Source organism: Eleginops maclovinus, chromosome 20 (assembly GCF_036324505.1).
Source record: "Eleginops maclovinus isolate JMC-PN-2008 ecotype Puerto Natales chromosome 20, JC_Emac_rtc_rv5, whole genome shotgun sequence".
NCBI lineage: Eukaryota > Metazoa > Chordata > Actinopteri > Perciformes > Eleginopidae > Eleginops > Eleginops maclovinus.
Genome location: NC_086368.1, coordinates 17,505,930 through 17,521,909, shown reverse-complemented (window position 1 = coordinate 17,521,909; position 15,980 = coordinate 17,505,930). Strand labels below are relative to the sequence as shown.

The 15,980-nt window shown below is 39.9% G+C and overlaps 1 protein-coding gene and 1 long non-coding RNA gene across 4 annotated transcripts in view; one reads left to right on the top strand and one right to left on the bottom strand.

The window, feature by feature from the left end:
• The window catches only part of LOC134882745 (uncharacterized), a 32,629-nt gene extending 17,720 nt beyond the window's left edge, over positions 1 to 14,909 (top strand). Inside the window, exons 2-4 of one of the 2 annotated variants that reach the window (XR_010168190.1) lie at positions 9,356 to 9,513; positions 12,458 to 12,535; positions 14,355 to 14,909. This is a non-coding gene — a long non-coding RNA (uncharacterized LOC134882745). The remainder of the gene's footprint in view (positions 1 to 9,355; positions 9,514 to 12,457; positions 12,536 to 14,354) is intronic. The other variant, XR_010168189.1, reaches the window with a different exon arrangement.
• Positions 2,032 to 15,980, bottom strand: part of LOC134882744 (SLIT-ROBO Rho GTPase-activating protein 3-like) — a 29,754-nt gene continuing 15,805 nt past the window's right edge. Inside the window, exons 5-22 of one of the 2 annotated variants that reach the window (XM_063910653.1) lie at positions 15,474 to 15,665; positions 15,078 to 15,206; positions 14,571 to 14,792; positions 14,334 to 14,435; positions 12,388 to 12,585; positions 12,194 to 12,278; positions 10,968 to 10,995; positions 10,103 to 10,205; positions 8,549 to 8,609; positions 8,230 to 8,307; positions 7,760 to 7,894; positions 7,551 to 7,656; positions 7,250 to 7,477; positions 6,602 to 6,675; positions 6,315 to 6,495; positions 5,511 to 5,657; positions 5,093 to 5,408; positions 2,032 to 4,599 (exon numbers count right to left, since the gene is read on the bottom strand). In XM_063910653.1, the coding sequence (XP_063766723.1) occupies positions 4,141 to 4,599; positions 5,093 to 5,408; positions 5,511 to 5,657; positions 6,315 to 6,495; positions 6,602 to 6,675; positions 7,250 to 7,477; positions 7,551 to 7,656; positions 7,760 to 7,894; positions 8,230 to 8,307; positions 8,549 to 8,609; positions 10,103 to 10,205; positions 10,968 to 10,995; positions 12,194 to 12,278; positions 12,388 to 12,585; positions 14,334 to 14,435; positions 14,571 to 14,792; positions 15,078 to 15,206; positions 15,474 to 15,665 (2,844 nt within the window). In that variant the 3' untranslated portion in view covers positions 2,032 to 4,140. Of the gene's footprint in view, positions 4,600 to 5,092; positions 5,409 to 5,510; positions 5,658 to 6,314; positions 6,496 to 6,601; positions 6,676 to 7,249; positions 7,478 to 7,550; positions 7,657 to 7,759; positions 7,895 to 8,229; positions 8,308 to 8,548; positions 8,610 to 9,422; positions 9,454 to 10,102; positions 10,206 to 10,967; positions 10,996 to 12,193; positions 12,279 to 12,387; positions 12,586 to 14,333; positions 14,436 to 14,570; positions 14,793 to 15,077; positions 15,207 to 15,473; positions 15,666 to 15,980 lie in introns of both variants that reach the window. The other variant, XM_063910654.1, reaches the window with a different exon arrangement.

Here is a 15,980-nt window from a genome sequence, read left to right as displayed (position 1 = left end):
AAAAAGCTCTTAATGAATTCATACTATGTACAGGAACATTTATGTTGTAGCCAGAGGAGCATTACTATAAACTGCTTTGCAGAGCATGAACTGTAACATCTAGAAGAACTGCCAAAATAAACAGATCCATACTGTTTATTTTCTCAAAGGTGCATTACCACACTCATACCTTAATATCCTTGGATCACATTGTTTAGAAATACTGAGGGGATTGATACCACAATCCCCAACTTGTATTGGCAGTCACTCTGGTGGCCTTACTAATCATATCACAGCACTAATGAAAGCCCTGTTGAACTAAGAAGCCACAGACGAAAAGATGGGTGTTAGTCCTCCACGGGTGGTCCGTTCCCTCTTGGCAGCTTTTATGGCCTTTGGAAAGATCTTCATCTGATTATATTCCCACTTTAATCTCAATAAACAAGCCTTAATGAATTCAATTTTATGGCCATGGTGGAAATAAAACAAGAATTACCTGTAAACAGGATGGTGCAGCGGAACAAGACAGTGACGACCATGTTTGTCCTTTATTGACATTAACTCTATTTGATATACTTTAAAAAAAAAATCCAAAGCATGTGTTTTGTTTGTGGCTAACCTGTAATGACTTCTCAGTTTGTTTCAGGTCAGGATTTCTCTAAGAGCATTGCCCTTTAATGCCCTGAGAAATTGACCTCTTGTTCATCCAATTGAAGTGATCATAATATGTGCAGCTGGGGTGAGGGTGAGGGTGAGGATGAGGGTAACAAGTGCTTCTCACAAGCCTTACAGGTTCAAAAGACATCTGCAAGCATAAACTTACTTAATGAACGGTGGCAGTGGAGAGGGTGACATAATGTGTACAATGTATTTCCTCACCAATGATCGTACTGGTTCAGGATGAAGGGAAAAATAAACAAGCATTTAAGTTAGTTTAGAGGAAATCTGCTAAAATCTCTAACGTGTGAGCAGATTGGACAGAGCACTGAGAGGAGCACTGCTGTTGGTACAAGTTTGTGAATCTTATTTTACTACAAACAAACATTTTCCAAGTAAGGTGGTACAAAAAATAGGGCAGAGGTGGAAAATAATGAAGTATATTTACTTACTTTTCTTATATCGTCTGAGTTGTTAGCAGTTCCAACACATGGAGATTTGTCCTCTGAAATTGTTAAAGGAAAGTCCAAACAATTGATACACATTAATGAACACATAATTAGATGTTCAGTCTTCCTCTCCCATTATTTGTAGTTTTGTGCTTCTGATGTTGCAAGGTGCTTTTCTCACATCAAATGGTAAATCATTTCTCTGCCAGGAGGACAATGCCTCCATCCACAGGGCAAAAGTAGTAACTGTGCTACATGATTAGTATGTAGGAAATGTGAACAATGCAGTGCATTACTATAAGAAGAGGTATTTAGATTCTTTACTTTGGTAAAAGTAAACCTAAAAATCACCATGACAAGTACAAGTCAAGCATTGAATTGCTGTAATAAAGTAAAGGTATTGAGAATGAGAATTGTCTGCCAAATATTTAATATCATCTTAAAAGATTAGGTACACACTGTGGAAAAAGGCCTACTTCAGGGTTGTGTTATTTTAATCATGGAAATATTATTATGAATGAACTATAACTCAATTGTTTGTTATATTCTGTTGGGTAGTTTAATGTAAAACACATCTTCAAATTTTATATTTTGAGTCTGTTTTAGACCCAAATAATAATATTGAGGGTTTCTTTTTAAAGATTGGCATCGTTCCCTTTAGCATACATTACTTGTAAACCATGATTATATGCCGGCTGCTGAGATAGTTAATGGTGCATTTTATGACGGTATGAAGTCTTTTATCATACATGCTCACCAGCAGATGGCCCTATAACCACTCTAGTCAGTGCAGAGTGAGCAGTGCTTCCAGTAAGTCTTGTACACTCGAGTCATTTTTAACCACAGATCAGACTCAGTGTTAAAGATTACTGCTCGACTTCAAATATGGTGCACTGCCATAACACTTTTATTGAACATCACCAGGAAATACAACGAGAAATGTCTGTGAGGTTTTACCAATTTATTGTTTTGTTAATGTTTGTGCAAGGATAAGAGTTACAAAAATCTACAGACTAGACATGATAATATATCCTGTTCCTATTATACAATGTTATTTATACAAGTATCCTTTAACAGTATGTATATATTCAATTCAATGTACTTATTACACGTTAAAGATATATTGATCATCCTTGTAGGACAGACAACAAACACCACCAACAGTAAACAAGTTCTTCTAAACACCCACACAGCCTGAACTGACCGTGTGCAATCTAGACAGTATGTAAGCGTCAATGGTACTGATGTGCTATATCATATTTCTAGTACAACTTCATCAAATGAACACACATTACCTACAAATGCAGCATAGTTCCCTGTTGTGTTTATAAGTGCATTAGCCACTTGAATTGTAGGAGAACTTTTTTTAAAACGTTTTTATTGAGGTAACACAGCTAATCTTTTTATAAAGAGAGATGCCTATAATATAAGAACAGTTTATGATTCTTTTATTTCCTTGTATTAATTATATGGGTGTCATTTATATAATGTCAACAATAATAGTCAATGTTCTCTGTGTAACTCTGGCCCTGCAGCCTGGTCTACTTCTGCCATCCACTGACCCATTTTTGAAATGAATGAATGAAGGAAAAATATAGTTTTGGCTGTGATGCTGTTCTCCTGTTATCAGGCAAAAGACAGAGATTTTGGAACAGCTTGCCAGTACTGACATGCAGCAAACACAATGAGTTATCAAATATCAGTCACAAAGCGTTTGTAACAGTCAACTGCTGAGAAAATGTGACAAAGAGTCTCAGGTTGCTGCAGATTGAGCTACTGCACTCAACCTATTGGCCAGCGATGCAGCCACTGTCGGTCGGACTGGTTACTGACTGGTCAGCCGAACCATTTTGTCTGAGGACAAAGCTGCTTGGCAAGTTTCTCTGTAACATTTTCTTTTAAACTTCTTTCTCTCGTGGGAAAATAGTAATCGAGCATTTTGAAATAGAAAGTGATAATATTTTTAATTAGTTTGAAGCCGACATGTGGAAGATTTTTGTATCAAATTCTTATGCCAAATTAGTTTGTTGAAAGATTTGCCAACCCCAGTAACAGTTGTTGCTGTCCATGAAAAGCTTTCAGCCCTTTGTACTCAGTGTCCTTGGGTTGATATGTGTGTGGTGTTGGGTTTAGCAAGAACTGCTGTCTTCCTGCTGTTTTTTAAAATATTGGCTCAAATACAGATGTAATTACCTTGGAGCCATCATCTAGTTTCCGTTAGAAGATTTGCTACCTAATGCAACTCTACCCTGGTTTTACCGATGATCTATGGGCTGTGTCTGAAATCACTCACTCACAAATACATTGAAATTTCAAACATTTATAAATCAGCATCATAACAGGTGCAGCGCCAAACAGCTGTCATTTTTGCATCTGTACAATATGATGCATTGCATTGTGGTCAATTAATTGTTGGTAGAAAAGACTTAACATGCCATGCACACTACTTTCTTTCATTCCATTCTTAAATGTTACATACAGTAGGTGTACAATGTTCCAGGTTTTACAGCAAATGGAGAGTGATCTCAGATACAGCCCCGGTGTGGCCAAGGAGTCATGTTTTTTTGATAGACTAAAAAAAGCACCAGCACAGACTGGATGTCTACACAATTAGTGGTGAAACATACCCATAAGTGTTCCGTCAAAATGTAACATGAACAAGATTGAAAGTCCAAGCCCACAGCATATTTGTAACCTAATTACTTGAGATGTTTCACTGTCAGATTATAGTAAACAGAAGTGTTTTCCAGTGCATCCCTTTTTTTTATCCAGCATGGCTGCTCAGCATGGTAGCATTCTATAAACATTTTTCTTATTCAAAATTCTACTGTAATATTGTTATGCGCTATAGCGACTTGTCCACCAGCAAGTTAATGTGTTGGCCCAGATTTTGTCAGAAAGTAGCCGTCCTACACTCTAGAAGATAAGTGGTAAATATTCATCATACGGACGACACAGATTGTTTTGCTGTCAAAGCGCTGCAGGAGTGGATGGTAAACACAATCACTCGGTATCCACAGCGGTCTTCAGCCACTTGTCTTGTGACTGACTGGAGCTACATGTTACCTTGTTTGTCTGAGGAAGAGGAGGAGGTGGATGGTGATGGGGACGGAGGTTTGGGAAAGACCCTGTCAGTGGGTGTGATGCCCGGGCTGCCCAGACCAGAGGAACTAGAGCTGCTGGAGCGGTGTGGTCCCGCTCCAATCACAGGAGCCGGCCGAACAGGTCTGACAGGTGGGGGCCTTAGAGGTGCACTGGGTCTACGTGCTGCTATAGCAGGTTTAAAAGTGGTCATGGTCTCGGAGGAGGAGCTGCTGCTGCTACGTCGCTGGACTGCATCTGGATCCCTGATCACAATGGTGTGGAGGGGGCTGCCAGGTGGATCCTGCGCCCCACCGGGATGTTTGAGGGGCTCCAATGTGTCCAGGACAACGTCAGGGGCATGTTTGGCTACATTCTGTCGCTCCAGCTCACGTAACTCATGGAGGGCTGTATTCATTGTTTTCTCTATGTCCTAAGACATGGGTAGAAGGAAAGAATTTGTTGACAATCAGGTAACTAACAAGTACATAAAACCAAGTTAAACCAAAGATGGGAGAGACTTGTGAGCCTTATTTTGACAGTTTCAGTTGATTCACACATTAACATTTCTGTAAAGGTTGTCCTCTGAATTTCTAGCCCTGATTCCCCACAGTCCAGATGTGTGGACATAACTTTCTAACTGTAAACGTGCGCAGTAATGCTTAAAACAGGCAGCAGCAAGGGATTGGATTTCTTTGTCCTATTCATAAATATCTAATTAATCAATATTATAACTTACAGTCAATAATCCCAAATTCTAGAATTTCAATATGAAATAATTACTACATTTTAAGATTTTATTTTATGATATTAAAAGGATGGCTTTCTTTTTCATGAAGATGTATGTCTAAAATTGATTTGTGGAAATATGTTAAGTTTGTTCATATTTGAATCATCTATCTATTTCAAAGTATACTAACACTCACCTCAGCGAGCGCTTCAGCCTCAAGGGTTTTGTGATCTCCTAAACTTGCGTGCCGGGTGGTGCTGGGTGAAGACCGCTTAGAGTGGCTGTCCAAGAAGGCCTTTCTGTCTGGGTGGTTGATGCAGCCAGCACTGCCAAATGTGGCGAGGCGTCGTTTCTCCGGACTGTCTGCTGGGCCCCTGCTAACCGCTATTTTGTGTGGGCTGCAGGGCCGAGGCAGAACCTTAGGGGGCTGATCTGCAGCTCTGGTGGGGCTGTGACTGTCAGCGCCGTTCCTGTGGTGCGAACCTGCAGCACCATCTGATCGCATCCTCACCCTGAGAAAAAACATTCACAGGAAATTAATATGCAAATTTCTACTGTGTGTATTAAGTGTATGCACTGTCTGTAGAGTGTGAGGCCATTGATTCTTAACTAACCTTCCCAGCGCTGCTCCAAAGCGGCGCTCGGGTGTGTGTTCGCATGGAGATTGGCGGTCATTTCTGGATGGGGCTCTTTCATCGTGCTGTAGTCCACCGCTGCCCGCACTATTAGTCCTCTGAATGTTATCTGAGAATGCATCGTCCCTGATATGGACAGACAGAAGAATTGATTGCAATTAATGGCTTCCGTCCTCAGGAAATGTTAATATTTCTCAAACTGAAAATGAGAGTCCCTTACAATTAAATTCTTAGTCACAAAAACAACACAAAAATGTCACCAGCACAGAAAGCCTCATTACATTTACAGACATAATTAATCACTTATCAGTCCCCGGAAGCCACTTTTGACAGAAAGTACATCACTCCCCTTTTTAATTTAGATTTAATTATGTTACCTGCCCTGTGATGCAGGAGTGGTTATCAGGAAAGAGGCTGGAGCAGAATTAAAGGCTGCAATTGAGGAGTGATTAAGTGCTTGTCTTCTTTCCTTGCTGATTAAGTAGCATTTCTTTGGTTGCAACCACTTTTGTCAAGGAAACAAGAAAAATGGAGGAAACAGGATAATTTACCCTCATAAAAGGCACCGGTTCTAGCTTTTTAACAGCTAGAAAAGACTAGAACTTGCGTAAAAATAATCATAGAAAAATGCATTTGGGAAAAATAGAGCACCATAAATAATGAGCAGCCCAAGTAGCCTGTGCCCTGCAGCAGAACCAAGGTACTGACTTCTTGTGCAAGTAACTTTTATGATGCAATATAAAAATCTATGCGAGTCCTACAGACCAAATGTATCCTACTCACATGTCCTGTACCACAATGTAACGGTGTGGAATCAGCCCGTCCACACCGTTATGTCGGCCCTCCCACCAGTCTTCAGAGGCTCGTAGGTAGAGCAACAGAGAGGCTCCCTTCTTGAAGGACAGCTCTCTCGGACTGCGGCCAATGTAGTCAAACTTTGCGATGGCCTCTATCTGCTCTAACTCTGCAATACAAAAAAAAACAGTACAACTGAAAGAATGAAACAGAATCCAGTTTGAGACTACTTCAGCTCTTACAGGTACGGTTGCAGTCTCTGCAGTGTGACTCACCTTCATCACTAGTGTTGGGTCCGGTACCATTGTCTACCTCATCAAGAGCTCCGGGCTCACTGTGGGGACTTTCACTGAATGGAGAAATATGAAGAGAGCCATCCGTTGAATGTTATGTTAATGATGATTTGCATTTGTTTACTGACATGGTAATTATGCTAATCTTTTGGGTATCATATTCAATGTAGGAAATGGAGGACTACTAAGCTTTCCGTCATATTGTTTATTAAGGATGTTCAATCATTTTTCTTATGACTTAATTTATTATATGCAAAGTGATTATTTTTACATTTCAGAATATATTTTCATATTAATTATATTTGATAATATTTAATTTTATTAATCAATATGTATTTAATGTGTGTCTAATACAAAAGAGTAATAGCTGAACACTTGGTGTTATTATGGCTATGGTTTTAAAATAGTAATGTGCATACTCAAAAAATAAAGAAGCTTTTTTGCTTTTTTTTTGTTAAGATCAGCTTATTAAAAATGGGCAATGAATGGTTGCTTAAAAATAGCAGCTTTCATCCAAAGTGCTTCACAAATTGTCTTAAATTCACTCATTCCAACACACTCACAGTCCTGACTCCACAGCTGCCCTCCAAACTATACTGACTCATGCTTGAAACCGTGTGTTGCACTTACCAGTACTCTTCCCCTCCAGCCATGCATTTTTCATACACAGGTCCGTCCAACTCACGCTGGCTTGGGAAGATGACCTCATGGTGGATGATAATGGTCTTAATGATCTCGTTAACATGCGCCTGGCAGGACACAGGGTCCTGTTCATCTGGTATTGGCATCAATGTGGGGCCAAAGCAAATGGCAAGGTTATAGGGGTCCATCATGTTCTCATCACTGTACTGAGAAAGACTGGAAATACAGAAGCTATTAGTATTAGTATTATTTTTACGAGTGTCTCCAATTTTTTTGTGGCAGGACTTACTGATTTAAAAACGAAAACAGGTATCTCATGACGATTATCACTGGCCGCTGAAGAGTCACAACTATCTGCTGAATGCGATGAGCTCTTTCTGCACCGGAGTCCAGCTCTGAAATAAAAAGTAAAAAGCAAAGACAAAGAGGAAACATTTACAGAAGCTAGACAATATAAAACCTGACATTTATGAGATTTTTTCCTGGGTTTTGACTCACTGGTTGTGGAAATGATGTCAAGGAAACGCTCCTTAGGGAACATCGGGTTTTCCAGCCCCCTGAAGTAGAGCTTAAGAACGCCGGCCACAGAGTTGATGTCATGATCAGCCTGATCATCCACCAGAGGATCCTCTCCTGTACATAGAGAGTACATTAAATACACTTAATCATTCATTACTATCAGTGTCCATGTAACACAGCACTGATGCAGCTTTTAATGCGCATCTTAAGTTGGGAGGTTAATATAAACATTGAGTGCATTTTTTTTCCTCATTTATTATTACCCCTAGACGCCGATCTTATCTATAATGCAACTGAAAGGAAATACATGTCCATTACAGGGTAACATGTGACACCTGGGCTCTTTATTTGCACTTTGAAGGCCTGTGGAAGAGACTGTGGCTTTTGAGGTGGACAAAACGCAATTTAAAATCAATCAAGAAAAGATGGTCAGGCGCACTGGGACTGACCTCTCTCAAATGCATTTTTAATGTCGTTGACTTCGATCTGGGAGCCTGGAACTCGAAATATACCTTGCTGCTGAAGACCTGTAGACAGATATACCCGTTAGTGTTAAATGTACAAATGACCTTCCATTGAATTTCCCAGCACATTTGAAGATTAAGAATAGTAACCAGTCCTTACCGTATGTACACAGCATTTAAAGCATGAACGTGTTAACGACTATAAACAAGTCTGGAGGATGTATGTTTGTGTCATGAGGTCAGGCAGGGGGAAAGCTTCTCTTTTGTGGAAAAGCCAACATATGAACATGAAATAGGAACCTACCATACAGATTGATGTATCGAACACAGCTCTCAACCACCACTGGTATAGACTGGCCTGAGTCCTGCCAGGCGGATTGAAAATGATTAATATTAACATAAACAGAAAATGTCAATTAATACAAATATAGTCATGCTGGCAGGATGTTATAATCAGAAGCTTGGAGGCAGCCCCTCAGTCAATTCACTTCAAAATGTTGAGAGAGCATTGTTAATCATTCAATGTTTTCATAACACTTTCTATGAAGCCCATGTCCCCCCGATACAGAGTAAACCTATATATTTGGTGGTACAGTCTGCCTATTATACTCTATAACATTCTGTAGTAATAAGCACTCAAAAGTATTCATAATTCTTTATAACCATAATCAGCATTTAATAATTACCCATAATATCATAATATAATACTTCATAATTTCTGCTAAAATCATAGTGTAATATAATTGCCTTATTTGTAATGCAATATCATCTTTTTACAATGCAGTATGCAGTATAATGACTCAAATGTATGTTATTAATGTGTTTTATAAATAGTTTTACAAAACTAAATGTAAGCGTGTGACCCAAAATTGTTTAAATTATGATATTTGACAAGTCATTTTACATTTTAAGCGTGCTTATAACTATAATTCTAATGTGCTGTAATCGGATTATAACAAACGTATGTTTTCTAATGCCTTACAGACATGGGCGTCATAAAAAAAAGGGCTCCCAATGTTGGTTAGCAACTGATGTTAAAAAAAAACCAAGCAGAGCAAAACTGTTAGTATTTCCACCACCATATGTCACTAATACTTTAGTCTTATCACAGGAATGCCAACAGGACAGAAGCAGAGAAATGTTACTGAAACAGTGCGATCTTCCCGCTGAGAGAATACCTGACTCCTGGCACGGACATTCCGTCTTCCCCTGGGCAGAGAGCAGAAAGGCACGGAGACAGAGGAAGAGAGGCAACAAGAACCACAACAGGTTAGTGAGAGAAGCAGACTGTACGAAGAGAGAAAAAGAGGTGGAGGCCTGGCTGGAGAAATTAGCCAAAGCTTCAGTGCCTTGTGGGGTGTGAAACATGGGCACATGGCTCGGCATGGGGAGTGTGTAGGAGGGAGGGAGCTACTTTTTAAGATGTACTGCTTTTATGCCGTTAATGCACACTCAGTCTTTCCTGCCTGTATTTGATTGAGCTTTGGAGTAGTTGTTTCCATGTGTTTATTTGCAGAGCCTCACATGGGAATGGTGCTGGTACATGACCACCTGACATACAATAGGCCATATAAGTGCAGTGTCTGGATCACAGGAGAAAAAAAATAAAAGCAGACCCAGCACCAGTGCAATGCTCATTAAATCAAACCATCTCAAGAACTAGTTTGATTGGTTTTCACCTCAGCCTGCATGACAAGACTGTGGACACAAGGCAAAGAGCAAGAGGAAAGTCAGTGCACAAGTGAGCCAACATTTGGGTGAAAGTGGTCAAAAGCAAGGGACCCCCCCGCCCCCCCCAAGGACCAATAGCGAGACAGCTGAGCTCATGGAGAGACAAAGAGCGCAGATGGGCTAATACCTGAATGAAGGCCTCCATATTGCCGTTAAACAGCTTACGGTTAAAAACGGAGCGAGGTCTAGACTTCCGCATTCTCGAGGGTTTGGGGGGAAGAGTGGGGGGCCTGGGGAGATGGTGGGGGGGTACGGTTGGTACAGGGTAAATATGAATGATAATGCAACTGATACAGCCATACAAATACAGAGAAAGTTCTCTAAGATGTTTTTGCCACAGTTATTTGAACCTTCATAAACAAAATTGATATACAACATTGATGATAGATTTGAGGTTCAGCTACAGCCACCAATCGGTTAGATTGAAAAGTGGTTTATAATTTTGAAAATAAAAATTGCATGTTGTGGTTCCTGCTGCTCCTGATCTGTATGCCAAGATACGATCGGTAGGTGTTAGCAGTCCCCAATCATCAATTTGTTTTTTTAATTGCCCTTTACAAAGAGCTGCTGTAGCACAGTTTATTAAAATCATGGATAACGACTACATCCTTTGAATGTGTTTAACAGATGTACTGTAGTTCAAAATAGGTAAAATCCAAACACTTGAATTCTAATATTCTTGAGCTCAGCTCGTCGATAGTTGTTCATTTTCTGCTCAATGCCTTGTTTAAAAATAGAAAAGCAGGACATTATTCATCTCACTGGCATTTCATTTTTTCATGACATGTTTTTATCGATTAAATCTGAGATGAACAAATAAGCACCGTCTTCTCTGATGAGGATCAAATCCTTTGTTTGAAAAATAAGACAGAAGTTGAGAACACACTCATATTCCCACACTGTGATCTCATTCCTGCCACATCCAGGGACACAGAAAGGATTTCACACACCATCCCCTACTTTATTTGCACTCTTGTCACTGAACAGCTTACCTTGTTGTCCCATATTCAGCCCTTTCCCCTACAAAGAAAAAAAGAGCCAAAATTAGTATACGCTAGTTTTACAATCACAGAAGTTCGCTGTACGGTTGAGTGCTGGCGGACTATACAAGGCTGGCAGATGGAGACGGAAAGGGGTGTTGATGAGAAAATGGGCATCTATTCAGGCAGGCTCAATGGGGTGAGCGCCATGGCTGTATTTGACTCTCTGCCAGGCAGCAGTCATTCAGTGGTTGCCCTAGAAACGGCACCAGAGCCCCAGAAGGGGCTAGCTTGACTACTCGCTCTGCAAAGTGAAAATGTTTCCAGGGGCAACAAGAGTGGGAGGTTTATGAGAGCTGATCTGTACAGTGTGATGGTGTCATGATATCTGCAACACATTTGTCTCACTGTACCCTGATTAGTAAATTAAATGTTGTTCACGCATCAGGTCATGTTTAAAGCAGCTTTGACACAATTACACTTTATGTCAAACACATAGGAGCAGTTTGATGTAGAAACACAAAGACATGGAACATTTTCATTAGTATGCACTCTTCTGGCAGAGGATGATGAATATCTATTTGAGAAATATATTTTAGAATACTGAATGGTAAGGAATACCCTTCAAATACAATACTACTAGTCCTAGCTGTTGTTTGTCTACACTGTGCCATTTATTTGATATTTTTGGGAAATAGAAAATCCCCAAATTGTCAAGCTGTCGAGTGAATGACAGCCTCAGTATAACACAGTGTTGTATTCAATTTCATTCTCATATTGATTGGGTATTCAAAGCAGGTGCTATACGTCATTATTTAAATATTTGACTCAGTTTAATGTGCAATAAATACAAAAACAAATTACTGAAGGCCATGACATGCCATAACATTTAAGCAAAATCAGTGTGACCATGAAATCAAGTTGATGTTTTTTGCCAATAGCGGTTAGGTCTCAAAACTGGAAATGACAAATTTGGTATTCCAAATTCCGTAATTTTGTTTTCTATATTGCAAAAAAGGAATAAACTCCAGATAAATAATGTAGTACTGAATACACAACATCACAGATCTATGTGGTTTTAGGGACATTTCTTTACCCCATTATTTTTTAAAGCTTTAATCTTGCCTTTTTTAAACGGACACAGGGTTGACCACTTAATGCATAAACTAATGAAAGATAAACTCCAAACTATTACCACTACTCTCCACTCCACTAATGTATTGCACAATCGGTCTCACCTTCTCCTAGTGTCTGCTTCAGAAGGTCATGCTTGGCCTGTAGTTTGATGATGAGATTGCTGCCATTCAAGAACTCCTTATATTTCTGTTGATGAAATATATATAAAGATAAAACGCCACAAGGCAAATTCTTGTAACATTGTATGTTCTCTATGATGCCGTGCATCTGTGCCCTAATTTGTCCGAGAACTCACAGTGAAGTAGAAGCCCTCAGTCTCATGCTGATTGGCTCGTCTCTTCACAATGTTTGCCTTGCTCATGTAGGAGTCAGAGGAAGCCGATTTGACCGACTCCGTGGATTGGCTGTGCTGGAAGGCCTCCGACACATCAAAGTCCTCCACTGTGAGCATGTCCTGAAGGGTCTGCATGGTGGCGTCCAGAGTCTTCCTCACCTGACACACACAGCATGAAATATGTGACTTTAATTCAACAATGTAATGTATAAGTATGAATTGCTGATGAATTAATTAGATGTGCTGTATAAACAAAACCAACAGGAATATTATAATTATATCTAATGTGCATGCTTCAGTAACATCTGTTCAAAGAAGATGAATGTCAGCAGAATGTAAACCTTACATTATACCACTGCAGGCCATTTCCACAGAAGTTTGGTTGACAGTAATTAGCTACCTAGCATGAGGCTACGTGACATGAAAGATTAACTATGTGAGGCAGACAGGGAGGCAGTGTGCATTTCCATATTCATAACAGACAGGCACTGACATGCATACACACCCAGATGACCTTTAAAAACAGGCCTGTGAGTCACCGTGGCCTTGGTGACTCCAGGCGAGCATACCAGGGAGCATGCTGGGAGGGTGGAGCAGGAGACTGGATGAGAGATAACCTCAGAGGTCAGTGTCAGACTAAAGATGAACATAAATGCAGGGTGACGCTGCTGAGGACTGGTTGTTTGCTGTTACATGTAAGTGTTGCAGATGAGAGGCTGCCAATCCCGTTTTAAACATAACAAAGCCAAAGAAGGTAACGCTTCAGGTGCTTTTAATAAGACAAACAGTGATTCACTGTAATTATGCACAATATGGGTTCATACTTGTATTTTGGGTTGGTACTAGAGCATTTTTAAATGCTTAAGTGATTAAAAAAACACCTTTGTCTTCTGTTCGAGTACAGCTGCATTCAACTACTGTTTTATTACTCAGTTTTAGTCTCTTTACCTTCCCCTCCCCGATAAAGGTACATCTGCTCTGATTGGACAGGGTCTTCTGCGTCTGCACTCTGTATCTCATTGTGCTGTAGCCGCAGTTCTAGTATTGTTCTGAATTCACAACTTTACAGAAGTCCTGGTTTAAAGGTAATTTTCTCTCCACAGCTACAGTTTGTGCATTTCTCCATGCATTGTCCATTTTGGTAGTGTCACTTTGTTCCTAAAGCAACTAGACATGCCTTTAAATAAAATAAGACAAGTGTTCTGCCTCATAGAGATTTACAAATAACTGTGGTTCGGTATTTTGGTAAATGCGCTCATTCTCTTTCTGACTGAAGATGAATAAGAACTTTAGAAAACCACTGAAGGTATGGTACATATGAAGCTATCACCAACATTCAATATCTTCTTGCTTGATCCAATTATCTAACTCCTACTAAAAAATGCCTTTGTGCTTTTGTAGTTGCAGCTGGGGCAAAAGAAGGTTCTTAGTTTTCCAACATCATATGTTTTTCTTCATCTCAACACCATGCCACAGTAACATTCATATACATATAAATACAAAATGTGTGCCATTTGTTTTAACCATTTTAGAAATTCCTGCAATGTTTTCTATCAGAAAAGCCCATAAAACCCACAACTTCATCATAAAATAAAATGTTTCCATTCAGGGTAAAAGGGCAGATGTGTTACTTCATAATGCCAAAGCAACATATTCAATGTGTGTGGCTATTGTTTAGGCCCTCATCTACTAGCTTAATGGATAACAAGATGACGTGTCAAGATCTGGGTAGCTTACCACCTCAGCTTAACAATTTCCTAGAGGAAATCCTTTATTTACTGTATATTAGTAATAATAGTACATATGACTGCAGAAAAAAAACATTACAGCACTTGCAGAGAGCTTGCTTGTAAAGAAACACACACACTGGTTACCTTCAGCCCTCAGAGACTTGTGTGCACTCTCACCTCTTCATTTTCTATCCTCAGTGTGGCAAGGCGAGACTGCAGCTGGTGGTAGCGCATCAACAGCTCCGTTTGGACAGGCTGCTGTGCACTCACCTGACACACCTGGGATTAAGAAAGAAAGGAAAGTTTACCAGGAGGATTTAACACAGAACATCAAACAGGATGAGAGGCACTTTATGTCAAAGACGAAGACCTTGAAAACAAACTATTCTTGTAGCTTTTTCCCTAGTGACTCACCTCGTCCCCCATGTGTGGCTGGTAGTCAAAGCGTGCTGGAGGACAGAAAATCTGGCTATGTGTGTCCATGCACTTCAGCTTGTCTCCTCTGATGTCCATGGCATCTACCGATCCCTCCAGCAAGTCCAGACCTTCGTGGCGTGAGGTCTCCAGACTATACTCCGCGGACAAGTAGGTTCTCAAGGTGCGTGCCAGGCTTGCATGGAAACCTAGGTCGCAGCACTGAGAAACAAAAAGTGTATCATACAATAACTATGTTTGCCACACATTTTAAGTTCCATAATTTGTCTGATCTACAAAAAATTCAGAAATCTGTCCATCCCAGTTTCTGAAGTCCAAGGTGATATAAATAAATATAAATAAATAAAACTGACGTCCAAAACCCAAAAATATTCAGTTTAATAAGATATTTAACAGGGAAAGGCATAGAGCTTACATGAGAAACTAAAGACTAAAAAGGAAGTTCTTCTAACATTTGCATTTTTGGTTCAGACATTAATTACTTACATCTATCATGTCCGAGACATCATGGATGTAGTATTTGGCCACCAGGGCATTGGTTGCTGCCAGATTGAGAAGATAGTCGTTCCGGGCCTTTGTGCATTTCAGCTTGTTTTCAGAGTACTTTGCTTGTCTCTAGGGGGGGAGGAGAAGAGAGAGTCACATTGATGTCAGGATGCAAAATGGATTCCTAATGTACTAAAATAATGGACTACTAAATCAATCGGAGTTAATCTTATACATGCATGTATTACTTGCGCAATGTAAAGACAGGCGCCTTGTTGCTTTAACTGCATTACCCCAAGTCTTTTGTGCAAATGGCGAAACGTCCACTACATTTGACCTTAACTACACTGCCTTTAAGCATATTTTATCATGTATATACCAGTCAACCGAACAGACCTTCTCCTTCATTTTCTCCATCTTCTTGACGGAGCTCCGGCGCTGTGGACGTTCATCATGACTGTAGCGCATCAGGCTGGAACCGATGTCATTGGCCTTGCCGCTGTGCTTCTCCTCCTGTTTCTCTGCCTCCTTTAGCTTGCTCTCAGCACTGATACTCTCAGTATGGTACATGTGGTACGTCTTCATCACCTGTAACAACATACATCTTCTGTGAAACAAAGATTTGATACAAAGCAAGGAACCTTTAGGAGGAATACACAATGTGTGCAAAGCCACATGCTGACATTTTATATTGTTATATTGATATGTAAGTGTTGTAATTATGCAGATTTGCTTGATTTAGTCATTATTTATCTATAGCAAAACACTGTATTCGTTCCCTTAAAGGCAGTTCTAGACATTACTAAACTAAACATTTTATTCACACACAAACAAGAACATTAAATGTATGCTACTGTTAATATTAAAAGAGAAAGGCATACGTTTTAAAAGCAGTGGCTTATC